The sequence below is a fragment of the Notolepis coatsorum genome (assembly GCF_963971535.1).
Source record: "Notolepis coatsorum genome assembly, chromosome: 20".
NCBI classification, from domain to species: domain Eukaryota; kingdom Metazoa; phylum Chordata; class Actinopteri; order Aulopiformes; family Paralepididae; genus Notolepis; species Notolepis coatsorum.
This window is the reverse complement of record NC_140184.1, coordinates 61,090,442-61,117,944: the sequence shown is the minus strand read 5'-3', so window position 1 is coordinate 61,117,944 and position 27,503 is coordinate 61,090,442. Positions and strand designations below refer to the sequence as shown.

Below are 27,503 nucleotides of genomic sequence, written 5' to 3'. Positions count from 1 at the left end.
CATATGACAATTTCTATTTTACGTTATTATATATAGTATAAAGCAAACAAACAAACCACATAAGCCATGATGGAGGAAGATTACTTGCAGAGAATTCCAAACGTAGAAAACTAAAACCAGTGTGGGAGGTTAAAAGGAGAGGAGACGTGGCCATACCCTTTGGGGTCAAGGAGGTCCCGGACTTTCTCGTTGTAGATCTCCATGAAGGAGACCTCCACCGTGAAGCTCTCCCCCTCCCGTTGGTCCTTCAGGGTGCGCTCAAACAGTGCGCTGCACAACCGAGGGATCAAGCCGGGCGAGTCCACTGAACCCATCATGGTGTAGGACTTCCCTGAGCCTGTGGACACACACACATACATGAATGAATGAATGAATGAATGAATGAATGAAAACTTTATTTAACAGATTGCAGAATGGGTACCATTTTCAATTCATAGTGACATTTATGACACACACAACATACAAGACATCATGACATAGGGACATACAGGTATATAGTACTGTTACATTTGTGACATACTGTATATGATATGCAAATATACAGTACTGTTACCCAGAGATCCTAACAGAAAATATATACATATGATGGGGAGGAGACTGTACATTAGGTGGGGTGGTTGGGTGGGAGAAAATATATACATACAGTGGGGAGGAGACTGTCTATTAGGAGGGGGTGGGGGTTGACATTTACGGTGGCCAGTTTCGAATTGCACCCGTAGGTGCTCTTTAAGAACGGTTTTGAATGTGGGTAGGGATTACATTTTTTTACGGCTGTGGGTAGGGCGTTCCACATTGTTGTGGCATACGGTAATTGCGAAACGAGTTTAGTCCCTTGTTTGTGCCGAATCTGGGTTGCACATGATTTGTGGAACTCCCTCTGGTGTTGTGGGCGTGGTATTCACTGACCTGTGACCTTTAGGAAGTATTTCGACATGTACATGGGTACCCGAGTGGTGTGGTGTATCTTGTAGACCAGGCCCATTGCAAGTAGCTGTACTCTGTCGTCTACTCTAAGCCATCCTAGGTAGTCAAAGTGGGCAGGGGTGAGGTGGGTTTTAGGAGTAAGGTCAAGTAGTAGTCTGACCAGTTTGTTTTGTGATGTTTGTAATCTTGTTTTTAGCGCCTTTGAGGTGCTTTGGTACCATGAGGTGCAAGCATAGTCGTAGTACCCTTGAATGAGTTCTCCTGCCAGAGTCTTCAGGGTATTCTTGTTTACCAGAGAGGAGATCCGGTACAAGAATCTAGTTCGTTGGTTGACTTTTTTTTATTACATTGGATGCCATTTTGTCACAGGAAAGATTTGCCTCTAGGATGGAACCCAGGTATGTAATTTCATCTTTCCTTCTGACAATATTGTCACCCACTGTAACTGAGAAGCAGTCAGTCTTGCTGAGTTTGTTATTTGATCCGAAGAGAATGGACTCTGTTTTACCCAGGTGTAATGATAGTTTGTTATCAGCGAGCCAGGTGCAGATTCTGACGAGTTCCGAGCTGAGGGTTTTTTCAACCTGTAACTTGTTCTTGTCAGAGACGAGCAGAGCTGAGTCGTCCGCGAACAAGAACAAGTTGGAGTCACAAGCTGACGACATGTCATTTGCATAAATTAGGAACAGTAGCGGTCCTAGTATGCTTCCTCGTGGAATACCACAGCTCACTGTGAGGGGGGGGGGGGGGGGGGTAGAGTACCGTTTACCTCCACCATCTGTTCTCTCCCCTCCAGGTAGGATTGCATCCAGCTCACTGATACATCTGTTACATCCCAATGTGTGCTTCCCCAGTGTGTTTTGTACTCCATTTTGTTTCCTTCCTCCAGCCAGTCCCTGCTATGACTGCCCTTCCATTGGTGGACTACATAGCAGCACAGCACTGATTGGTGGATGGGTTTCAAGACTCCAAGACCCAATCAGAAGCCATCACCCACCACCCAATCATGGATCACCACACCCTGTTAAAACATGGCTGCTCACTTCAGTCACTCTCTCTCTGGCATGAGGCTAGGCCTGGTGTGATTTTGTAACCTGTACTTGGATAATATTGCATTTTGTTTATTGGCCTTTGTATTAGTGACATTGCATTTGTGTGTGTGGCCACAGAGAGAGCATAGATAGCTATAGATTGTTTTGTATATATTTTGCCATTCTTGTATGTATCTCTAATGTGTTATTTTCCTCTTTTTCAGGAAGCACGGATGGGGTGAGCTGCCATTTCCTTTGGACATTGTTTTTTCCTGTTTTTGTTAGGTAAGGGTAGTTTAGGTAATGTAATTTCTTTTACCATAGATTAGGTTGGTTTATTTGAAGAATAGTGGTGTTTGTTTGTTGTTTTGGCCTGGGCTCACCCTTGAGCTACATGTGCTTCCTTTGCATTTATTAATAAATATCATTGTGTTTACAAATTTGGTCCATCATTTCTTTCAACCGCGAGATGATTTCCAAAAAAAATAAATCATTTATTTTTTATTTTTATTTTTTGTATTTTTTTATTTTTTTGTCAGGCCACTGAACTTAGAAGCAGGCCAGGACAGTGTTTCTAGTTGTATTCTAAAATTCTATTCTATTGTATTCTAAAATGTGACTATATGGTTTTATATTAACTTAATAAATAAACACCTCTCTGACACCTTATTTTCTGGGTCCTGGCCTGAAAAGTTTGGGAACCCCTGACATAGACTATCAAAACCAATTGCTTTTAGCTTGTCAATCAGAATGGAGTGATTGACAGTGTCGAAGGCCTTTTGTAGGTCCAGCATGACCATGCCACAGTATTTGCCCGCGTCCACCTCTTGTTTGATGTGGTCATTCAAATAGAGAAGGCATGTGTCAGTGGAGTGGGATGTTCTGAAGCCAGATTGGAATTCGTAGATTCGATTTTTTTCCGCAAGGTACTTTTCTACCTGTTCGTAGACTATTTTTTCCATGAATTTCGAGATGGAGGTAAGAATAGAAACAGGGCGGTAGTTGCCTGGGTCTAATTTGCTGCCCTTTTTGTGCAGGGTGGTCACTCTCACAATTTTTAAGTCCTTGGGGACGTGTCCCTGTTTTATGGAGAGGTTTATTATGTGTGTGATGACTGGGGTGATGGCGGCTGCAGAGTCTCTGAGGAATTTGGAGGGGACGTTGTCATGGCCAGTGGCCTTGTTAGGATGGAGGGCGCTCAGTTTTTTTTGAGTACCTCATCTGTTGTTACCATTTCAAGTTGGAAGTCGTCTTTGCGGACCCCTAGGTTTTTGTAGTAGTCAGTGTTTCCCATTAATTACCTAGACTGTGGCGGTCTAATTAGTCCCGCCACAGTTGTATAATGAACCAATTAATTACCTAGACTGTGGCGGTCTAATTAGTCCCGCCACAGTTGTATAATGAACCAAAAAAATAAAGTTATTAAAAAAAAGAAATCTCATTTATTTATTTTTTTTTTACAATTTTTTTAAAATATAAAGTTTGCCAATAGGGATGTATCAGTAGTATTGGCAGTGGTAGTAGTCGTAATATTAATCCAGTATATTCTTTTATTTTCTAAAAAATAAACCAGTTCAACACAGGTAACCACTTTTGCTTCATTTCTTTGATGGCTCAAATGTATGCTCTAGTCCAGTGGTTCCCAAACCTCTCCTCGAGACACGCCAGCCGTTCCATGTATTTGTTAAATTCCACCACCAGCACACCTGATTCAACTAATAAAGGGCTAGTTAAGTTGAATCAGGTGTGCTGGTGGTGGAATTTAACATACATTTAACGGCTGGGGTGCTTCGAGGAGAGGATTGGGAAGCACTAGTCTAGTCGATTTTGTGTTTTGAGCACAAAGTTCATCATAGATCTAGCCTCTTTATTTTGCTCTCAAAGTGCACCAGATTGATGCATTTAACTTTAAAATGCACAAAACAAAAAGTTCCGGGGGGGGCATGCCCCCGGACCACCCTAGAGGGGCAGAGGTTCACCCACCACAGTCTCACAAAATCCTGTGGGAAACACTGTTAGTCTACTATGTGTTCTACCCCAAAATGCCCTGAGTGGGAGGGTAGTTTATTAACCAGTGTTGTGGCTATGTTTGTAAAGAATATGTTTAGGTATTTGGCCACATCCAGCTCGTCTGTGATGAGTGTTTTCTGTCTTTATGTTTATAAATCTGGTTTAGTTTTTTGCTGCAGCCTAGTTGGTTGTTGAGTAATTTCCAAAGTTTGCAGGGTTTGTTTTTGTTTACCTCAGTTTTGTCATTGATGAAATTTCTTTTTGCGGATTTGATCATGGTGTTTGTCATTTATTAGTCTGTTTCTTTGAATTTTGAGTTCAACCACGTGGGCTTGGAGTTCACTGTTTGAGCTTTTGGTAAGCTTTGTCTGACTTTTATGAAGTTCAGAGCATTGTTTGTCTCTGGTTTTCATAGCGGTCAGTATTTCAGTGTGCATCCATGGCTCAGCGTGATTTTAACTGTGGTGGTTCTTAAGGGGGCCATGTTGTTAACACTTTAAGTGCCGAAAACGTGTTTAGGCGTCCTTCCCCGCCATGCTCAAGTTGCCGAGGACGCCGTAACTCGTCTTTAACACTTTAACTGCCGGAAGACGTGTTTAGGCGTCCTTCCCCGCCATGCTCAAGTTGCCGAAGACGCCGTAACTCGTCTTTGATATCAATATTTCAAAAATCTGTGATCGGATTCATATTTCCCATCCGCTGGCCTGAGACCCACCAAAAAGCCCCACTGAACCCTCTAGCGGTTCAAGAGCGCCATCTGGTGGCCGATCGGCGCAATCGCCAAACAGGAAGTTACTTGGACGATGTGCTGTTCAACCATATTACTTCGGGGCACTCGGTATATGTCCCGGCACTCTAGCTCGTCACAATACATAGCGATCCGTTGCCAATAACTCGATAAACAACATGATTTGGACGTATATATACCATTATACAACCTGGAAATGGACCGGGTATTCCAACATCCCATAATAGGAAAATGTATACTCCACGCTCATCGCCCAACGGCGCGAGGAAGATACGGTAAGATTCAGCGTTATTTTTCAATGTCTTCTATACTAACTGATCTGATGAACATTTGACCCACATTAGATGAATGGTATAACGCTGCCCACAGAATTATAAACGCCCCCTCGCCCATCCGGTCAACATCAGATGACGTGTAGTAACTTCCAGAAGTCCGTCCAGTTGGATTTTTTTATATCGCGCCGATTGCTATCAAACTGTATTTGATCATCAATATAATGCATTTGGGGCTATAAATCACGTTCTGGAGAAAGCTGCAGAAAGAGATGAAAACATACTTATACTTTAGATCATATTTTAGTATGAATATGTGAATGAAAAAGTTTAACGTTCATACACCCTGAACAATACATATAGGACATTGAATGGGCCCTAATAATGGCAATTTAGCAATAGAATTTAAAAAGTTATAGCCCTGCAAAGAAGGGGAACTTCTCCATAGACAAATAGAGCTGGCAACCTATGGTATATCATGAATTTAGCCTTAGGCAATCAAAGTGTTAATATCAATATTTCAAAAATCTGTGATCGAAATCATATTTTTCCTCTGCAGCCCTGAGACACAGTGCTGGCCTCCTCTCAACCCTCTAGCGGTTCAAGAGCGCCATCTGGTGGCCGATCGGCAGAAGCGCCAAACAGGAAGTCATGTGGATGAAGTGCTGATCGTCCATATTACTTCCGGGCACTCTCTATAGGTCCCGGGACTCGATCTCGACACAATACATAGCGATCCGTTGCCAATAACTCGATAAACAACATGATTTGGACGTATATACTATTATACAACCTGGAAATAGATCGCGTATTTCTACATCCCATAATAGGAATATTTCAGTTCCACGCTCATCGTCCAACGGCGCGAGGAAGATACGGTAAGATTCAGCGTTATTTTTGAACGTGTTCGATATAAACTGCTCTGATGATCATATCACCCACACTAGATGAATGATATAACGCTGCCCACGGAATTATAAACGATCCCCCGCCCATCCGGTCATCATCAGATGATACGTAGAAACTTCTAGAAGTACGTCCAATTGAAATTTTTGATCTCGCACAGATTCCTACCAAACTGTATTTCATCATCAATATAATGCATTTGGGGCTATAAATCACGTTCTGGAGAAAGCTGCAGAAAGAGATGAAAACATACTTATACTTTAGACCATATTTTACTATGAATATGTGAATGAAAAAGTTTAACGTTGCTACACAATGAACAATACATATAGGACCTTGAATGGGCCCTAATAATGGCAATCTAGCAATAGAATTTTAAAAGTTATAGCCCTGCAAAGAAGGGGAACTTCTCCATAGACAAATAGAGCTGGCAAGGGATGGTATATCATGAATTTAGCCTTAGGCAATCAACGTGTTAAGTATTGTTGTGAATTTGGTTTTGAATCCAAGCCATGTTTCTTCAACTAGTGTACCATTGAGCTCATCCGACCAGTCCATGCTCTCCAGTTCTTGGTTAAAGGCCTCTCTAGAGTAGGGTTGAGGTCCCTAGATGTGACTGATTCATCATAGATGAATCATGATATTACATAGGCAAGTTATTGTGTTGCTGTGTAGGTCGCGTGTAGCTTTATGCCAAGCAAGCAGTGCAAAAATTTACCGTAGTGGCATGCAGTAATGCGCCTTTCATTTTCGCGGAAATAGGCTGTCTATTGCCATTCTCTTTGACAAACTCTAACCTTAACCAGCTCCTTAACAACGCCTAAACTTAACCGTTCTAACCTTAACCAACTCCGAAACAATGCCTAACCTTAACCTTAACCTTAACCATGCCTAACCTTAACCATAGAAATTATATTGCCATTCTCTTTGACAAACTCTAACCTTAACCAGCTCCTTAACAGCGCCTAAACTTAACCGTTCTAACCTTAACCAACTCCGAAACAATGCCTAACCTTAATCGGCGAAAGAATACACGTTAAAAAAAAATCACGTTAAAAAATATTTTCTATGGGATTCGAACTCACCAGCAAACAAGCCATAGGATCCACAGCCATGTGTCCTTGCCGATTGAGCTATTTGTTGGATACTGAATAAGGGGCGGTGACTTATATATATTGAGCTCCGCTCGTGTCGCATGCGCGGGCACCTCGCGCGAGCACGCCGGCGCACGCACGCACCTGAGCGAGCACGCCGCCGCCGGTGCACGCACGGTAGCATTTGTCTGAAAAGAAGGGCGCTTTACCGCACTAGCGTGCGGTGACGAATGCGGAAGCATTTTTGCACTGCTTGCTTGGCATTAACGTACAGGCGTGTAGGTCAGCAGGCTGGTGGGTAGACACCATGGTATTAAAAGGAACACACGAGTCAGACAAGATAGATATCAATTTCCTCTCCGTGCATTCAGTAGAAAGCTATCCGGCTCCAAGCTAACCTAGGTTAGCATAATGAATGAAAGTGGATACGGACCACTAGCCTAGCTTAAAAATGTGAGAGAGGCGTTTTTGGCCTACAGCTAGGCTAGCTGGTCCGTATTCACTTCCTTTCATTTGTGCAAAGCTAGGCTAGCTTACAGCCAGATCGCTTTCTACTGAACGCACAGAGAGGAAATTGGTATCCATTTTCTTGTCCGACTCTGCAGAAGCCGGTAAAGTTGGCATGTTCCTTTAAAGATCCATGGCAACAACCTTTATGGCATCAGGGGTTTCTGTGTTTTGATGCATTTCCAAATGCAACAGACCTGTAGGGTGGGGAGGGGCTCACACATTTACAGTTTATATAAAGACAGTCAAATTGCATAAGATAATGTTTGGGGGGGGGGGGGGGGGGGGGGGGGTTCGCCATCAAGTGCAGAATAATTCTACTCACAGATTAGGTACTTTTTCCAAGAGAAAAAAAAATACATTTCTTTACACATATAGTAACAAATAGATAGACAAACGTGGTAAAAATAGGTAACATGGAGGGGAAAACATTGCTCGGGTTGGAAAGTCCATTTCCACTAGGGTTACACACACTAACAATGAGTACACTCACAGCACTAGGTTTGTTGCTTTGGATAAAAATGGCATATAAAAAGAAGAGGGCTGGTTGAGGCACAATACCTGTCTGTCCATAGGCAAATATACAGGCGTTGTAACCCAGAAAGGCATTGTGAAGAAGACTCTCCCCAAGGCACTGGAAAACCACCTCCTGACCTGGGGGGGGGGGGGGGGGGGGGGGGGGGGAAGAGAGGGGGAAGAGAAAGAGAGCGAGAGCGAGAGACACACATTTCAGCAAGATCTGATACCACACAACATTTGGGCCTATGTCAATTCATCCCTGGTAGACATCCTGATATGGATATCCAGTGTTTCCCCTACTATAGGTATTAGTAGGCGCCAACCTGATGGGAAAAGTCGCCCAATAATCAGTATGCGCCCCCTGCCCCCACTTGTTAATCGTAAGCATTTGTGACCCGGTATAGACCTTGGGTCCTTTAAAGACATCATAATTTTTTTTTTTACATGATATGAAAGTGAATGAATGCAAACTTTATTTAACAGATTGCAGAATGGGTACAATACAGTACGGCTCAATACACACAATTGTTAAGGGGATGCAAGACCAGAGAAAGACGTTTGTCTTGTTTACATCAGGGTGCCCCATTTTCAATTCATAGTGACATTTATGACATACACAACATATGACATCATGACATTTATGGCGTAGGGACATACATGACATACAGGTATATAGTACACTGTTACATTTGTGACATATACGATATGCAAATATACAGTACTGTTACCCATAGATCCTAACAGAGATTATATACATATGATGGGGAGGGGACTGTACATTAGGAGGCCAGGGGGTGGGTGGGTGGGAGAAAAAATATACATACGTTGGGGAGAAAATATATACATACGGTGGGGAGGAGACTGTCTATTTGGGGGGGGGGGGGGGATTCATACCTTCAAAATAAGCCATCACTTGAACATTTTGGGGGGATACTTTTCAAGATATGTCCTATGAATCATGGTGATATCACAAAAACGTATTCAGAGATAAAGGGCCTTTGAGGCTGCGGTTACACTATGGCCAGTTTTCATTTCGTTTTCAGGGTCAGTTTCGCTTTTCAGAACGCTACGTAATGGCAGGCAAGTTAGACATTGTTTTTGCCTCCTGAGCACAGTGATGTATATACATGTAGTACAATGCCGTAGCAGTAGGTGGCAATGTAGTTCAAACATGAAGACAATTTTCAACCAGTCAGAAAAGTTGAATGTGCCAATACACTTCCTGCTAAAAATCAACAATCCACCATCTTTAAATGCCTCGCGTGAGCCATTTAGCCAACGTAGCATTTATTTTTCAGCAAGGAAAGTGCAATAAAAGTGCAATAAACAAAACGGATACATTCACTGTGTGTTCCGTCTCTCATTTGTTGATGAAACAAAACTAACATCAACACAATTGACCACCAAGAGCGGAGTTTAGTCTCACAAAAAGATAGTCGCCGATTTTGTTAGCTTACATGCTAACGTGATTGGGATATGCCAGTATAACAGTATAGCATTGTGGCTAGCAGCGAAGTTTGTTAGCTTACGTGCTAACGTGATTGGTATATGCCATTATAACAGTATAGCATTGTGGCTAGCAGCTTGGTAACATTAATGCTTGATTGATTGATTGATTGAAAAGTTTATTAACAGATTGCAGAATGGGTACAGTACAGTACAGCTCAATACATACAATTGTTAAGGGGATGCAGACCAGAGAAAGACTTTAGTCTTGTTTACATCAGGGTCCCCCATTTTCAATTCATCATAACATATATGACATACATGACATACAGATAGACAGTACTGCTACATCTATACATTTATGACATATCAGATTTGCAAATACAGTACTGTTTGTGATACAAAAGTGTCCAGAAAAAGAGTGTATATACATTTGACGTAGAGACTGTACATTGGAGGAGGTTGGGTGGGTGGGGTGGGGTTGGGTGGGTGGGGGCTGTACATTGGAGGTGGGGGGGGGGGGGGGGGGGTTGGGTAGGGGACACACACACATACATTGGAATACTGACAAAGCCATACTTGGTAATTTACTGTACAACTAGGTTAGGACATTTGTAGGGGCCAGTTTCGAATTGCAGTCTCCCGTAGGTGTTTTTTGAGAGTGTTTTTGAAAGTGGGTAGTGATTCACATTCCTTTACAGCTTTGGGTAGGGCGTTCCACATTGATGTGGCATAATTGCGAAACGTGTTTAGTCCCTTGTTTGAGCTGAATCTGGGTTTAACATGATTTGTGGAGCTCCCTCTGGTGTTGTGATCGTGGTATTCACTTACCTTTGGGAAGTATTTTGACATGTACATGGGTACCTTGGTCGCGTAGTGTATCTTGTAGACCAGGCCCATTGCAAGTTGCTGTACTCTGTCGTCTACTCTAAGCCATCCTAGGTTGTCAAAGTGGGCAGGGGTGAGGTGGGTTCTAGGAGTCAGGTCAAGCAGTAGTCTGACCAGCTTGTTTTGAGATGTTTGTAATTTGTTTTTGTTTTTCATTCTGCTAGTAAATTCACAGAGAGGCGCTAGCGTCAAGACAGCTTAGCCCTGAGCTGAATGAGGTTGACAGAAGTTATAAACGTGGTAAATTTCATCAAAACCCGAACCCTGAAAGCGCGCCTGTTCTCTGCGCTGTGTGAGGAGATGGGAGCTGACCATTCTGCAGTGCTGTTTCACAGCGAGGCAAGGTGGCTCTCGCGAGGGAAGGTGTTGTCAAATTGAAAGGTCACGATATTGGTGTTATTTCAATAAATTTAAACATGGCCCATTTCATGACTATTTTGTTGGGGCGAGGGGGGGGGGGGGGGGGGGCAAAATATTTTGGTCTGCCAAAGGGGGGCCTGACAGAAAAAGTTTGAGAAGCACTGGTCTAGCCCCACCCCCACTTTCCGATTTTTCACCTCCAGGTTCACGTGTAGTCTTTTACCAACAAACTTGCAGTTCCGCGTCGTTCGGGTTCAGAACTGTTGTACCGGGTGACTTGCCTGTTCCATTAAGGACAAGTACATTTAGCAAATCAGCCCTCTCCGTGAGAGCTGCCATGACCTGGAACTCCATTCCAAGTTACATGCCGCCTGGGCATAACACGGATCACCTGAGGCCGAGGGCATGATGAGACTGAGTCAGAGTTAATCAAACCGTGGAAACTTTTTTTTAGAGCTACTATGTACATTGTTTTCAAAGCATGATGAGATCCAAATTACGGAAAACGTTTCCTTCATTGCCGTCGGCACCGCAACTTGTGAACGGCCTTTCCCAATGAGGCGCATCCGAAACTGGCTAAGAAGAACAACAATATGCGCCAGGAGAGATGTCAACTCTGAGTCCGCTTCACATAAAAAGTGATCTCACAGGGCGGTCAGGTGGCGTAACGGAGATTGCGTTCGTCACCAAACCCCGGAGCGGCTAGATTCGCCTGTTCGAATCCAGCTCACAGCTCCGGGGTTGTCACCAGCTTGGCTGGCCGTTCACACTAATACAATTGGCAGTATTAGAGGGTGGGAGAAGCTGGCGGGGTGGGTCCGGGTCGTTGTAAACAGCGACTCCTACAGTTCGGTCGGGGCGCCTGCTAAGCGCGGATAGGACTTGAGTGGGATAGTGTGATCCTTCCACACGCTACGCCCTCTCAATGAGAATCCGCGCTGCCAGGTGAAAAGAAGCGGTTGATTGGCTGGACGTGTGTCGGAGGAAGCACGTGATAGCCTCCACTCTCCCAGACCGACTGTGGGGGGGTAAGTGCGCAGCGACCAGGAAGGGGATTGGGAATTGGCATAACGACTAACATTGGGATGGGAGAAAATCGGAGGAAAAAGATAAAAAAATTTAAATAAAAATCTCACAGACAAACTTAAAGCAGAAAAGATCATTGGTGCGCGAAACGTCGCATTTTTTTTGTTGCATTAAGGTAAGACAATGGTTAATCATATTGGATGCCTTCATTTGAACAATTAATTTGCACTATATGAAATGAGTGGGGCTCGCTGTAGTAGCCTAGTAGACGTGGGTGTGTGTATTGTATGAAATCAGAACCTGGACAGCACCGTTTGCGTGCAACGGTGCAAGCAAAAAAGAAAAAAGGGAAAATTTTGCTCGCTCTGCGCGACTCCATCCCATCTATAGCCTACCTTAATGTCCAGCTCACCCGCCGTCTATGCGTGTGGGTCTCTACTGCGCATGGGCGTTGAGCAACAACGGCTCCGTATCCGGCTCACGCAGATTACATGGCACCATTGTCGCCGAGTTTTGGAGAGTCGCTTACAATGTAAGACAACTTCAACGCTTATATCTCCGTGAAAACGAGTCTGATTATCCTAAGACTGATAACATAGATTCCTTACCTGACATCAGATGGTATCCAAATGGTTTATTCCAATTTCCGATCGCCATTCGAAAAAATCGATAATTGTATTGATCCACCGTGTGTACAGTAGAACACATTCGCCGTGGCACCAAGGTTCCAGAATGAACTCTGGTAGACCCCGGTTACATCAGTGAAAAGTAAAATGTGGAGTCAGAAATCCGTTCTCCCATTCACTTTCATTGAGTCCACTCTAAAAGGGTGATTTACCATCTGGGAGACGATAGGGGGCGCTTTTTTCACATCCGAGCGCCGGCGGTGCCTGGATATCCAACGGTAGGCTCGCTTGATGCAATATGATTTCAGAACGCTAATATATATATTTTTTTTTTTAAAACAGAAATCTCGTGATGGGATGTTTATTTGTCACATACATACCAGGGCATACAGTGAAATGCGGGTCATACAGTGAGGAGTGTGGTAGTGAAAGTTTAACCTTCTGTAATGTGGTAGTGAAAGGTTAACCTTCTGTAGTGTGGTAGTGAAAGGTTAACCTTTATAGTGTGGTAGTGAAAAGTGAACCTTCTTGACTGTGTACTGTAAAACCCAATAAAAATATTGTTTAAAGAAAAAAACTTGATAATAAACAAGAGAACAGAGCATCTCATGAACTTATGTTGTGGACTTTATGGAAGAGTTGAGCTGTTGGTAATTGTTAGTTTTACCTAGGATAGCAAGCATCTCAAAATTGTCAAGATATTAATCAAGTTTCTGCTAATGCAGCTTGAGGAATTACAGACAGCAGAGAACGAGCGAGCGAGAGAGAGAGAAAGGGAGAGAGAGATAGAGAGAGAGAGAGAGAGAGAGAGAGAGAGAGAGAGAGGGACACACACAACCCGCGCGCGGAGATGGAGCTTCTCCCCAGCAGTCGGCCAGCCAGCCAATAACAAAAAAAAATCGATTAAATTAATTGATATGACATTAGGTAGCATTAAATCCAATCTAACGAAATTTGTTCGCTCAAAATTCTTAACGTTAAATATGATTTAATAATAACAGACTGCTGTTTAATGTCAGCCGGGCGACAGAACGGCCGCCAGAATAGAATCGCGTAAATGATATAGAGAGGTGCTCGTCTCTGGTGCTTGTTAAGATAGAAGTGTAACTCAATGTTACACTATGCATGCTTTTTTCGAACGTTTTCGTTCTCCCCTATGATGAAAGCAGAGCTATGTGTCTGCTTTAGCACCTCTCAAGTACCGTGTAATGAATGAGCTGTAATGAACAGGCGCTCGCACTCGCACACACCCTTCAGAGGCTCCGCTCCCCGCAAATTGTAGTCCTTTCCCAAGCTTTGGGAACACATACTGTCGGACAATCTAACAATAATTAACTCATTTACAAGTTGTATTACGTTTTGCAAATAAGGGAACAGAGAAAGAACAGTTCAAAGCAGTAAAAAATGCAATAATTTCTATTTTGACATATTTCTGAAATGCGAGACATATTCGCGATTTCTGAGAAATATAACTCACCGTCACAAGTTGGCTTTGGCCATGCCGAGTCACATTTTTCATCTGCTTTGATATGGTAATAATGTGAACATTTTATAATATTGGAATTTCATAGTCGAATGGTATTCTTAGGGACAACTAACGACCCTAATGTGAACCCATCTATTTGCCGATGACTGATTTGATAGAACAAACCATATATATCAAAAGACCAAGGAGACTAGGGTTGGGTACCATTCAAATATTTTTTTTGATCCACTTTCTCCTTATTTTTCTATTTTTTCTCCCATCCCAATTTCGTGTTTCCAATTCTCCCCTCCCCTGTCTTGAACGTTGCTCGCATATGCCCCCCACTGGTCTGTTGTAGGGAGGATAGAAGCCTTGCATCACGTGTCCCCTCCGGTACACGAGGAGGCAGTCCGTCACATCTTTTCACCTGCCAGCGTGGACTCTCATTGGCGAGGTGTAACGTGTGGGAGGCTCACACTACCCCCGCCATTTCCTGTCTCTGCTGTGCAGGCGTCCCCCAACCGACCTGTAGGAGTCGCTGTCCACAACGTCCAGATTACCACCCATCGACTTCCACCTGCTGACTGTCAATTGAGCCAGTATGACGGCCGGCCCAAGCCGGAGGCAATGCCGACACCCGGATTCGATACCGGAGTCTCTTGCATTGGTGACGAGCGCATCCTCCGCTGCGCCACCCAGCCGCCCAGTACCATTCACATTTGAACCAATACCGGTACCTGTTAATTGATACCGGTACCTTTGTTCGGTACTTTAGTCTCAATTTTTTATCTACCTACCTCAGTTGTAAAAAATGTGTCCAAACTTCAAATGATTTATTATCATTAGGGATGCTCGATATTGGCTTTTTTACCGATACCGATATTCCGATATTGTCCAACTCTTAATTGCCGATACCGATATCAACCGATATCAACCGATACCGATATATGCAGGGTTTCCCCGTCCAAAAAACGTTATAATTTCAGGTAACTAATAATTTCACTGGATATATATATAACAAATATTGTTATTGTTTTATTTATTTTTTTAACCGATACCGATATTTTCCGATATCACATTTTACTGCCGATATCGGCCGATAATATTGGTCGGCCGATAATATCGGACATCCCTAATTATCATTATTATTTATTTAGAACAATTTGTTAATATATATTTAATATTGCAGCGAGCGTTGTCTGCATCTAGCTTTGTAAAGTGTAACCACACTTGCGACCGTTTTTGGCTTGCCATTGCCCCGACTGATTTGTTGTTGAATCAAGTAAAATCCTAGGTAAGCGTATTGTGCGTGTGAACGTTGACGTGAGGCACACTTCATAGGTTTCGTGTTAAACGAAATGTTGACGTTTTAACAGTACCGTAATGTGTGAAGGATGTCTATGTTTTTCTATATGCATATAATGTATATATATATATCGGTGGGTGACAGCGTCTACTGAGATGAGTCTATAGATTTTAAAAGTAGCTGGCAGTCAGAGAGTGTGTTGCAGCAGACTAACACCACAGAGGAGGCTGTGCTGTTTAACATCAACAGCTGATCCTGTGCAGGTCTCATTTCCGCCCCAAGCGCAGCTCCAGTCATAATATCGATGGCTCCGGCAGTTAGCAACGTTCGGTTCATATGATACTCTTATTTTGAAAAAACCCGTGGCAACGAGTCATATCCACACCAGTCCGTGCTTCTGCTCGTATCAACACAGAGGCAGTCTGCTCTAGTCTAGTGCGGACCTCCGTGAGCTAACGTTACTGTTTAAACAATGACCCAGTCAACTATTCACTTTTAGTTTAATACACAAGGCATTGTCTAACGGTATCTAGCTGGCTAGCTACTGATAGCTGCTGATAAACAAATTCTCCAGCAATAGTCGAGTGCATAATACCTCCGTTCGCTCATTAGCACACGTTAGCTCACGTTAGCTCTATATGTCCCAGTAAACTAAATAGTTTACTGAGGCGTTGTCTTAACGTTATCTAGCCGGCTAGCAGATAGCTCCTGATATCAATGTCTTATAACATTGATTCGATGCGTATTCGAGCTGAGGGCTTGCTGAATGTGATTTGACTAACGCACAGTATACCAATAGGGTCCAGCTGCAGCGCCGGAGAATCCTGGCTGCATCTGGAGGCTACTAAGTATACACACAGTGGAGCTGTTTGCAGATAGCGAGAAGTCACTTCAGAGAGAGAGAGAGAGAGTACAAATTTAACTCTGGCCTCTTTAAGTGTCTATTCTTCAACGTGATTGATTGATTGATTGATTGATTGATTGATTGATTGAATAGCTTATCTACTTGAAATGTACTGAAACAAATTTATATATGTGACACAAAAATGCATTCTTTTTGGCCTGTAAGAAATATGCTTGGCGGGTAGAATTTTCCCATCTACCCGCCACTGGCCGGTGAGTCAAAAAGTTAATTTCGTGCCCTGAGTGTAACCACAGAGGGGGGGAATATCAACATTGCCGTTGCTATAGTGATCTGGGTCAAATAGCTGTGGTCAAAGACAGCGCGTCACATAGTAACAAGGAGAGGGGCGGGACTGTCGTTGCTATGGCGAGAATAATATAATGAGAGTTCTCCCGGGTGTAAGTTAGATTCAGCTACGACACACAGAGGAGAAGCGTTGATCAGAGACTTTGAAACGGCTCCCTCCTCCCCTCGCGGGGGGGGGGGGGGGGGGGGGGGGGGGAGAGGACTGACGTGGCACGACAACCAAGAAGGTTTTTGGATAACAGCTAGGCCGCGACGACCACAGAGCGGGGTGAAAGGAGAGATCATTAGATTAATAATGAATTTAGTTTTCTTCCAAAGACTTTTCAAGGACAATACAATCTGATCTGAGGCTTATGTTTATGTAATAAACAACGATTCCAAGAAAGGTACTACGCTGACGGTGTGAATTATTACGTTTACGGATTGCATTAAAGGGGGAATGACCACAATGTACAGCCAGTATGAGAGGACGTCGGAGAAATAAAACAATGCAGAGTCAACGGATAAAGAGGTGATACGTGGCCGATTGTGGTTTTGATCGAAATCTAACATGTGGAGCTCATGTGAATGGGTACTCTGTAGTACCGACGTGATTCGGTCGGTACCCTTAAAAGTACCGGATTCGGTACCCATCCCTAAAAGGAGACAAATCTAAATCTTGTGTAGAATGGGAAACAACGCTATTGCTTAGTTTAGATTCGACTCCCAGTGGTTATGGGGAAACCATTTTAGAATGGTTCCATGTAGGGATGTCCCGATCGCATTTTTTTGCTCCCGATCCCGATCATGTGATTTTGAGTATCTGCCGATACTGATCTTTCCCGATCCGATCTTTGTCAGAAACTGGCGAAGCGAGACAAGCCCCTCTGTTGCCTCAATAGCCCCAGTCGAGCGCGGCGGCTCACATTACATTCACCCCGAGAATGTGCTTCATACGAGAAATATTAAAAGTTTCAATCCGTTTGCACATTAGTATACATTCAGTGTTCGACTTACGTAATGATTTGCTTCATTTTGGTCTGAAACGCAGACGAATAATCCTCACAAAGCGAATGTTGACGTTATGCAGGTGAACGCTCTTCATTCAAGCGAGGCATTGCAAACAATACAGCTGTTTGGCAAAGCACCAGCCGCAGAGTCCCCCATTCCTTTGCTCGCTCTAGTCACATAACATGACGTATAAGATTGGTCGTATTGAACGCACGTGGAACGTCCGCCTTGCAAACATTGCTATTGGACTGGCTTCGGTTTCAATTTTAAAATGCTTCCAAACTTCTGACATTTTGTCTAGCTGCTCCGAGTCATCAGGTGGACCTGCCGGTGTTGCGGGAGCGACGCGTTGTGAGGTCTGCTATTTTCGGCATACGTCACTGTCGTGCAACGGTGTAAATCAAAGGAAATGCGTTTGTTTTGGCAAATTCTTCTGCTCTGTGTGACAATAAATAAATGAATGATGATATGTAATTTAAAACCAAAACTAAGGCCTCAGTATGAGTTTAAGACGTGAACATGGTCATGTTTGTTGAATAAAAAAAGTAATTTTTTTTACTCCCGATTATTATTATTATTTCGATCCCGATCATGTGATCAGATCGGGACATCCCTTGTTCCATGGCAGCGCTGAAGAACAAGAAGAAGAAGAGCAACAAGAAGAGGAAGAAGAAGAGGGAGAAGAAAAAATATTAGAATTAAAAGAAGAGGAAGAATAATGGAAGTAGAAGAAAAAAAAGGAAGGAGAAAGAAGAGAAAGAGGAAGAAGAGGAAAAAGAAGAAGACATGTGACAAAATGTAAAATGTGTAAGTCAATGTTTAACCAACCGGCAAATTTGTCCTTTTCCGTCTCATCCATGGACCAGAAGCAATAGTCGTAGGCAAATACCTGAGGGAGGAATGGACATGAGCCAACAGGTTTAATACCGCTCTTTTTTCTCTGGTTTAGCTTCAAAACATTTCTGGAATGAAACTTCTATGGTTTGCATTAGTTACACAGTTCAAATGTAGAGTCTCAGTTATTGTTCCTAACGTGAATCATTCATAAGGATGGAATCAGCTCACCATGGAAAGGAGGACGATAGCCAAGGGTGAGGTTTTGGGGCGTGTGTGATGGATGGGGGGTTGAGGGATAGGTCTGTGCCTGTGTGTGTGTGTGTGTGTGTGTGTGTGGATCTCAGCGGTTCGAGCATGGCACTAACACTGCCAGGGTTAGGTGTTTTATTCCCACTGGGGCCAACCACACCTTTAAAAGGTTCATTATGCAGTTTCGGGGGAGGGGGATTGGTTTACATTTGCAATTAGTGTATAAAACATATTTACTATACATGTAATCCTTAGAATGACTATCTTATGTCATCATAAAACAAAACTAAATAATTTTGAGGCACCATGAACCCAAACGTAAGCCTTCTTTTAATGTCTAAACAAAATTGCCATTGTAAACAACCGCAGTGAAACGGCAACTTGAGAGGCAGATTTCTAGCTTCAGTGTTTTCCAGCGAACCAATGTTCCTCTGAGGACAGTTTGTTTATTCAGTTGTGAAAATATACCATATATTCTTTTTCAAACTGTTTTTTGTGTATTACCTTGGACTGAGTCCTGATGATGTTGAGAGAGAGAGGTCCCAGTTCACAACATAGAGAAAGAGAGAGAGGAGTGACATTTAGAACATGCTATATACAAAAGGATAATAATGGCATCCTCAGTACTGTGCATCAACCCTCCTGAAACCGAAAAGAGCAAGAAACACATCAAACAGACTGTCAAATCTTATCCACTGGGCTCAGAAAAAAGGTTCTTTCATCAATGACAAGTTGACATAATGACAGTGGTAGATATCCTAATTTAGCCCGTTTGTAAAAAATAATCAGTTTTTCCCCACAACTCTTCTGTCTCTTGAGAGTCTTGTGTCATGTTGACAACACACACCAATACAAGTCTATTTTTAACAACCAGCATCTGATTGTTATGAGGTCAAATCTTCCCATGCTAATTCAGGAGACAGCAGTGGACTTTCTGAGCTGACTGAGATAATGGATCCTATCCATGAGGATGGCACTGGGTATAGAGAGGAAGAGAGGGAGGGCTCCTCGATGGTCAGATCCGATAGGCCGATAGGGTATCACTTCTCTACATTGACCAATCATCAAGATGGTAAATGGACTGTTTTTATCCAAAGCACTTTACAACTTATGCCTCACATTCACGCATTCACTCACACATTCACACACCGATGGCGGAGGCAACCATGCAGTGAGTAGTTAGTGGTTAATTAAAGGGGTACTTCAGCCAAAAATTATGCAGATTTATTTTGCACATAATCTCACACACATCCAACAATTCTAAACGGTTTTGAACACATTTATTTAGTTTGACAGTTTGAGAGTAAATTCTTTTGAATATGGCCACCAGTGATCAGGGACATTGGATCCTTGTGTTGTGTTAATTACACCAAAATAAATTACAAGGTAGCAGGTATAGCTAGGTATTGCTATTTTTTTTATCTACATAAATTCATGGTTCTGTAAATAACAACACAAGGATTCAATGTCCCTGATGACATCACTGGTGGCCATATTTAACCTAATTTACTCTCAATAACTGTCAAACAAAATTAATGTATGCAAAACTCAGTTTTTGGATGTGTGTGAGATTATGGCCGGGGGCGATAAAACCATAACGATAATTATCGCGATATATTTCAACACTTTCTGTGCCAAACCCGAGTATAGTCGGGTATCGCCGCCAGCGGTTGAGCGCCATACCCGAGTATACTCAGGTTTTGTTCCTTTGATATTTTTCCTTTGATGCCCGTTCTAAACACTAGGTCTCCCTGGCATATCTGCCTACGTTGGAATTGCAATGACAATCGGATCTCACCAGGTGGCAGTATCACCTACCTTTTAAACTCTGATAGTTTAGTTTAGACAGTCTGTTCTGATCCCCGTCTGTCCTGACTCGCTCTGAGGGGGAGGAGTTCTTGCAGAGCAATCGCTCTGAGATGTTCTCGCCTCAAACCTATAGTTTCCCGTATACACGAGTATACACATATAAACGAGTAATCGTGATGGTCGATGGGATCACTGGGATTATTCTTTTTGGAGTACCTTCTGGCTAAGGTAAGGTACATTCTGTCTATTTTACCGAACCTGAAACATGTTTCTGTACCGATCACAGTGTCATTTTACCGGACCTAAACTGTGCTTTTTGTAACGATCGCATTTTCGGGGGATCAACCAGAACGATTTGGGCATATTGCATATAACGAGTCATATCTCGCGATCTATGAAAAAAGACTGGATTATTTTGGAAAGGGCCGATGTTTAGCGTGTAATAGCACACAAACTACAGTATGTAGAAATGAACTGGTTAGACAGTGTTGGACTATAAACAATGCCTGTCAAATGAGCCATACTATTGTCTCCATAGCTATAATACAGAACACACGATGGGTCCGCAAAACATTGCTAAAATGGTCAATACCGCTGGCACCATTGAGTAAATATGGGAAAAGAGCGTGGCGCTCAATGAGTTATCGATAATAAAAATAATATCGATAATACATTTGAATTTTAGTTTTTTTTTTGCAACAGGGCAGCTTTAAAACCAGAGACAGTGGACATACTTGTCTTTCTTGCCTGCAATTTAAAGTAATGGCTTTGCTTGTCCAAATTAGAGGATGACATCTTTTCAGGATCCCCGCGGATCCTGCAGGATGGGAGTCAATTTCACTTTGAATCACGTGATTGGGCAGGACCGGAAGTAAACGTCAACGGGAGCAGAAGGTAGTGGGAACTATGACAACAAAATCAACAGGATTTGGATGGGAGTGATATTTGAAAATGTCTCACCCTCGTAGTTTTCATTCAGTCACCAAACACTGCAGCACAAGCGAAACAAACTACACCGGAAGTCTAGTACTGCATGTGTGTGACCTCAAGCCTGTTAGGTTGAGCAGACCGAGAGTAATGGAGGCGCGTATTGCAAACACTTTCATTGCTGGTCAAGAGTGGTTAAAATCCGAATGGTCACGTAAGGTTAAAAACAAGGACCAGTCTATTATCGAAGTCAACTTCCTGTCTGTTGTTGCTACGCAACTACGGCTTGGGGGAAACATTCACCCCGGGTACATTGTGTACGCTTCATTTAGTGCAGAAAACGGATCGGAAAAGCGGCAATCAAGGGTAATTTTCTTCAGTCACAATGCCAAAGAGCTGCTGTGTTACGTTTTGTACTAATAACTAAATCAAAAATCTAAATTGCAAGTTTTATATAATACCAGATGAGGCATCACGGAGGAAAAAGTGGCTGCCTGGCGGCTATCAAGAGGGCACACGTAGACGCAGACGGGAGAGTCGATCAAAGCAGAAACTGGTCCCCCAAGTCAAATCATACGTATATCGGCTCTACCCATTTCATAACAGGTGAGAATAAGGAACAAATATTCATATTGTGAATGAATTATTGGCTGTGAGGCTGTAAACAGCAGATAAATGTTAGCTGCTAGCTACTTCGCCATATACTGTAGTCCAGTGGTGCCCAACCAGTCACAGGTAGATCGCGGGCTGATTTCAAGTAGATCGATTAATAAAATTAGATTTTTTTTTTGCAAAATCAACTCTGCATCTCTTTGTTATCTACAACAAGCAATGCTATTTGTTATTTAAGTTCAAGTTCAAGTTTCTTTAATAGTTGTCATACAGAAGTACAGAATACTTTTATACAAAATGCTTCTTACTGTTGCGCTCCAGAGACTGTGCAAGACAAGATAAGTATGAAATAAAATAACATAGTAAAATTAGAAGTAAAAAAATGAGGTCACAGTGTTCAGTTTAGACATATGTACAATGTTCGATGCAGAATAGACGTAGTTACCATACAATATACAATACTGTGCAGTGTACTAATATACAATACTATATAGTGCAAGGCAGAAATGGAGAAATGGGACGAGGTGCAATTTAGGTACAATTCACAGTAGGTGTACGAGTTGTAGTGCAAATCCTTTATCAATAAATATAAAGTGTAAGTGTGTTTGTGTGATCTAAAGTGTGGAGAGTGGGTGCTGCAGTGTGTTGTTTGTTTGAGTGAGTGTGTGCGTGTGGGTGTGTGTGCTGTGTGCATTTGATGGTTGTTGCATAGTGATTATTGTTCGTTTAGCAGCCTGATGGCCTGGGGATATAAGCTTCTTCTGAGTCTTTCTGTGCTCGCCTTAAGACTCCGGTATCGCTTGCCTGACCGCAGCAGTTCAAAGAGGCAGTTGTTCGGGTGGCTCGAGTCCTTAATAATTATCTTAGCCTTCCCCTTGCACCGCTTGTTGTAAATGTTCTGGAGGGTGGGAAGCCCCCCTCCAATTGTGCGTTCGGCTGAACGTGTCACTCTTTGTAGTCTGCTACGGTCTTGTGCAGTGCTATTCCCAAACCAGGAGGTGATGTTGCCGGTCAGGATGCTCTCTATTGTACATGAGTAGAAGTTCCTAAGGATCTTCTGACTGACTTGGAACTTCCTTAGGCGCCTGAGGAAGTAGAGGCGTTGTCGTGCCTTCTTCACAACACTGTCAATGTGTGTGGTCCATGTCAAGTCCTCGGATATGTGGGCTCCGAGGTACTTGAAACTGTTCACTCTCTCAACCGGTGCCCCGTCGATAAGGTCGGACTCGGCACTGACAGACTTGTGTTCATTATGCTGCTTTTATAAAGCCTCAAATGACGGCTTACAATATTTAATGAAAGCAAAGTGTTTTGTTTGTCTAAGATTTAAAAAGGTTCTTTCATCAATGACAAGTTGACATAATGACAGTGGTAGATATCCTAATTTAGCCCTTTTGTAAAAAAGAATCAGTTTTTCCCCACAACTCTTCTGTCTCTTGAGTCTTGTGTCATGTTGACAACACACACCAATAAAAGTCTATTTTTTGTTGAACAAAGTGCTGTACAAGTCCCACAACATTAAAAAAAATAAAAATAAAAAAAAATAAAAATAAAAAATGTATCTCGAAGCTTCAAATTAAAATCGAATCTCGGCCCCAAAGCTTCGAATTCCCAAAAAATATTAGAAGGTCAGCCCTACTACGGATAGCTCATTATATCAACGGCGTTGTTGTTTGCAGGCTTGCAGCTGTTGGTTAGCTAGCTATCGTTCTCAGTTGGCTAACGTTAGCTACTAGCTAGCCAATACTGGCCTACCTTTTAATTCGCAATGGAATGGCTAGCTAACTAACTGTACAAATCGATGTGATTGGCTGAGACCGTAATTTGTACGGTTGGCTGGATTGGGGGTGGCCAGCTGGCTAGCTTTTCAATCAATCAAGATGGCAGTTCGTAGTGCAGTAGCTGGCTGGATAGCTGTTGTATTGTGGGTTAAGATAGCCAGCTGGCTGGCTGGCAGTTCGTGGTGCAGTAGCTGGCTAGATAGCTGGCTAATGTTGGCCAATATAGGTGTAACTGAATGATACTAGCCTTATGTGGTCTTATGAGTTTCATAGGAAAATACTTTGACTATAATGGTCAGAAGTAAATTAACTGTATATACTCTCTTTTAGAAACTGTCTCTTAAACAGTACTGTATATCTTGTATGTCATAAATGGCTGGATGTAACAGTACTGTTTATCTGTATGTCAAATGTTATGATGAATTGAAAATGGGGGACCCTGATGTAAACAAGACGAAAGTCTCTGGTCTGCCTCCCCTTAACAATTGTGTGTATAGGTCCTGGCGGGATGGTGCCAGGAAAACAGCCTCTCCCTGAACGTCAGCAAAACAAAAGGAGATGATTGTGGACTTCAGGAGGTCGGGGGTCAAGGACTACAGCCCCCTCAGCATCGACGGGGCACGGGTTGAGAGAGTGAACAGCTTTAAGTACCTCGGAGCCTACATATCCGAGGACTTGACATGGACCACACACATTGACAGTGTTGTGAAGAAGGCACGACAACGCCTCAACTTCCTCAGGCGCCTAAGAAAGTTCCAAGTCAGTCAGAAGATCCTTAAGAACTTCTACTCATGTACAATAGAGAGCATCCTGACTGGCAACATCACCTCCTGGTTTGGGAATAGCACTGCACAAGACCGAAGCAGACTACAAAGAGTGACACGTTCAGCCGAACGCACAATTGGGGGGGGGCTCCCCACCCTCCAGAACATTTACAACAAGCGGTGCAGGGGCAAGGCTAAGAGAATCATTAAAGACTCCAGCCACCCGAACAACTGCCTCTTTGAACTGCTGCGGTCAGGCAAGCGATACCGGAGTCTCAAGGAGAGCACAGAAAGACTCAGAAGAAGCTTCTATCCCCAGGCCATCAGGCTGCTCAACGAACAATGAACACTACACAACAACCATCAAACGCACATAGCACACACATCCACACACTCACTTTAAACAAACACTGTAGCACCCACTCCCCACACTTTATAGCACACTCACTTTAAACAAACACACTGTAGCACCCACTCCCCACACTTTATATTTATTGATGAAGGATTGCACTACAACTCGTACACCTTACTGTAAATTGTACCTAAATTGTACCTCATCCCATTTCTGCTTTGCACTATATAGTATTGTACATTAGTACACTGCATAGTATTGTATATTATATGGTAACTCAGTTAATTCTATTCTGCATCGAACATTGTACATATGTCTATACTGAACACTGTGACCTCATTTTCTACTTCTAATTTACATGCTATACTATGTTATTTGATACTTCTTGTCTAGCACAGTCTCTGGAGCGTAACAGTAAGAAGCATTTTGTATGACAGTATTCTGTACTTCCGTATGACAACTATTAAAGAAACTTGAAACTATTGAGCCGTACTGTATTGTACCCATTCTGCAATCTGTTAATAAAATGTTCAATCAATCAATCAATCTGTTATGCTTAACATGCAGTACTATTAACTTTACTTAATTTCTAAGATTAGATCATTTAGTTATTTTTAAATGTCTGATCTAAAGATAAACAAAGGGTTTTAAAAGTGTTATATTTATCTTCTCTTATAGTACCAGAGAGAAGCTGAGGAGAATCGACCAGCAACAAAAGCAAAATTTTGTTTAAAAAGAAATATATATATATATATATATATATATATATATATATCTTTATTTTTAATTTTTTTACATTTTAACCCTTTGATCGCCGGGGTTAAATTCATAATTTACCATCCCTCGCCAGCCCTATTTAATATGGAGAAGTTCCCCTTCTTTGCAGGGCTATAACTTTTTAAATTGTATTGCTAAATTGACATTACCATGGCCCATTCAAAGTCCTATATCTATTGTTCAGGGTGTAGCAACGTTATACTTTTTCATTCACATATTCATACTAAAATACGGTCTAAAGTATAAGTATGTGTGACGTACGTGGGTTGGTCATTATCATTATTACTGTATTTGGAAGACCATGTAACATCAGGTTAGTATATTTAGTATGGGTTATGTTATTTTTGTTTGTGTGATCCAATGTAATAAAAAAAGTCAATCAACGAACTCGATTCTTGTACCGGATCTCCTCCCTGGTAAACAAGAATACCCTGAAGACTCTGGCAGGAGCACTCATTCAAGGGTACTACGACTATGCTTGCACCTCATGGTACCAAAGCACCTCAAAGGCACTAAAAACCAAATTACAAACATCTCAAAACAAACTAGTCAGACTACTGCTTGACCTGACTCCTAGAACCCACCTCACCCCTGCACACTTTGCCAACCTAGGATGGCTTAGAGTAGACGACAGAGTACAGCAACTTGCAATGGGCCTGGTCTACAAGATACACTATACGACCAAGGTACCCATGTACATGTCAAAATACTTCCCAAAGGTCAGTGAATACCACGATCACAACACCAGAGGGAGCTCCACAAATCATGTAAAACCCAGATTCGGCTCAAACAAGGGACTAAACACGTTTCGCAATTATGCCACAACAATGTGGAACGCCCTACCCAAAGCTGTAAAGGAATGTAAATCACTACCCACCTTCAAAAACACTCTCAAAGAACACCTACGGGAGACTGCAATTCAAAACTGGCCCCTACAAATGTCCTAACCCAGTTGTACAATAAAGACCAAGCATGGCTTTGTCAGTATTCCAATGTACAGCCCCACCCAACCCCACCCCACCTACCCAACCTCCTCCAATGTACAGTTTCCATGTCAAATGTATGTCAGTATTCCAATGTACAGTGCCCCCCCCCCCCCTACCCAACCCCCCCCCACCTCCAATGTACAGCCCCACCCCACCTACCCAACCTCCCCCAATGCACAGTTTCTATGTCAAATGTATATACACTCTTCTTCTGGATTTTTTTAGTATCACAAACAGTACTGTATTTGAAAATCTGGTATGTCATAAATGTATAGATGTAGCAGTACTGTCTATCTGTATGTCATGTGTGTCATATGATGAATTGAAAATGGGGGACCCTGATGGAAACAAGACGAAAGTCTTTCTCAGGTCTGCATCCTCTTAACAATTGTATGTATTGAGCTGTACTGTACTGTACCCATTCTGCAATCTGTTAATAAACTTTTCAATCAATCAATCAATCAATGATGCGTCATCTTCTAATCCTGTTTTTCTTTCTCCCTTCCCCAGATACCACTCATCCCCCTGATTGAGCTGATTGCACCTGCTTGGTGCACCTGTGGGCAGTCAGTGGAATGAGTGGATATAGTCTGGAAGATGACACACACACGGGGCGCCTCATTTGAATCACTGCCACGTTCCAGAGTGGAGTGAGGAGGTTGCCCTTCTCGCCTAGCTGTAGCTGTGGAGCGATACTGTGTGGCTTGGTGCCATTTACCACTTGGTGTGGATTAATCCTACTAGTTGTGGTGTCCTATGACGGACACGTTGAGTGTTTGTTTGTCTGTATGTATACCTTGTTTGTTCTCCCCTACCTTTTTCCCTGTGCACCATGGAGGAGGTTTAAAGCCCTACCTCCATTAAATATATAATTTACTATTTGGAAAACGTCTTGTGTTGTGTCTTTCTTACCTACCTGGGACATTGTTGTAAAAGCATTTACTGAGAGGCTGTTTTTTGTTCATGTGCAGCCGGTTCCAGTTATTATTCTGTGTGGTCATCAGACCTTTGTACATGACATGGGGGCTCGTTAGTTTGCACAATTGTATAGTTCCTCGTTTGTTATGTAACATTGTAACTT

The 27,503-nt window shown here is 42.6% G+C and overlaps 1 protein-coding gene across 1 annotated transcript in view; it reads right to left on the bottom strand.

Annotated features, from left to right (window-relative positions):
- The window catches only part of kif13ba (kinesin family member 13Ba), a gene marked incomplete at its 3' end in the record, with an annotated part of 212,184 nt that overhangs the window by 131,907 nt on the left and 52,774 nt on the right, over nt 1–27,503 (bottom strand). Inside the window, exons 3-6 of the mRNA XM_084337338.1 lie at nt 18,919–18,931; nt 18,157–18,217; nt 8,054–8,146; nt 157–337 (exon numbers count right to left, since the gene is read on the bottom strand). Of these exons, the coding sequence (XP_084193464.1) occupies nt 157–337; nt 8,054–8,146; nt 18,157–18,217; nt 18,919–18,931 (348 nt within the window). The remainder of the gene's footprint in view (nt 1–156; nt 338–8,053; nt 8,147–18,156; nt 18,218–18,918; nt 18,932–27,503) is intronic.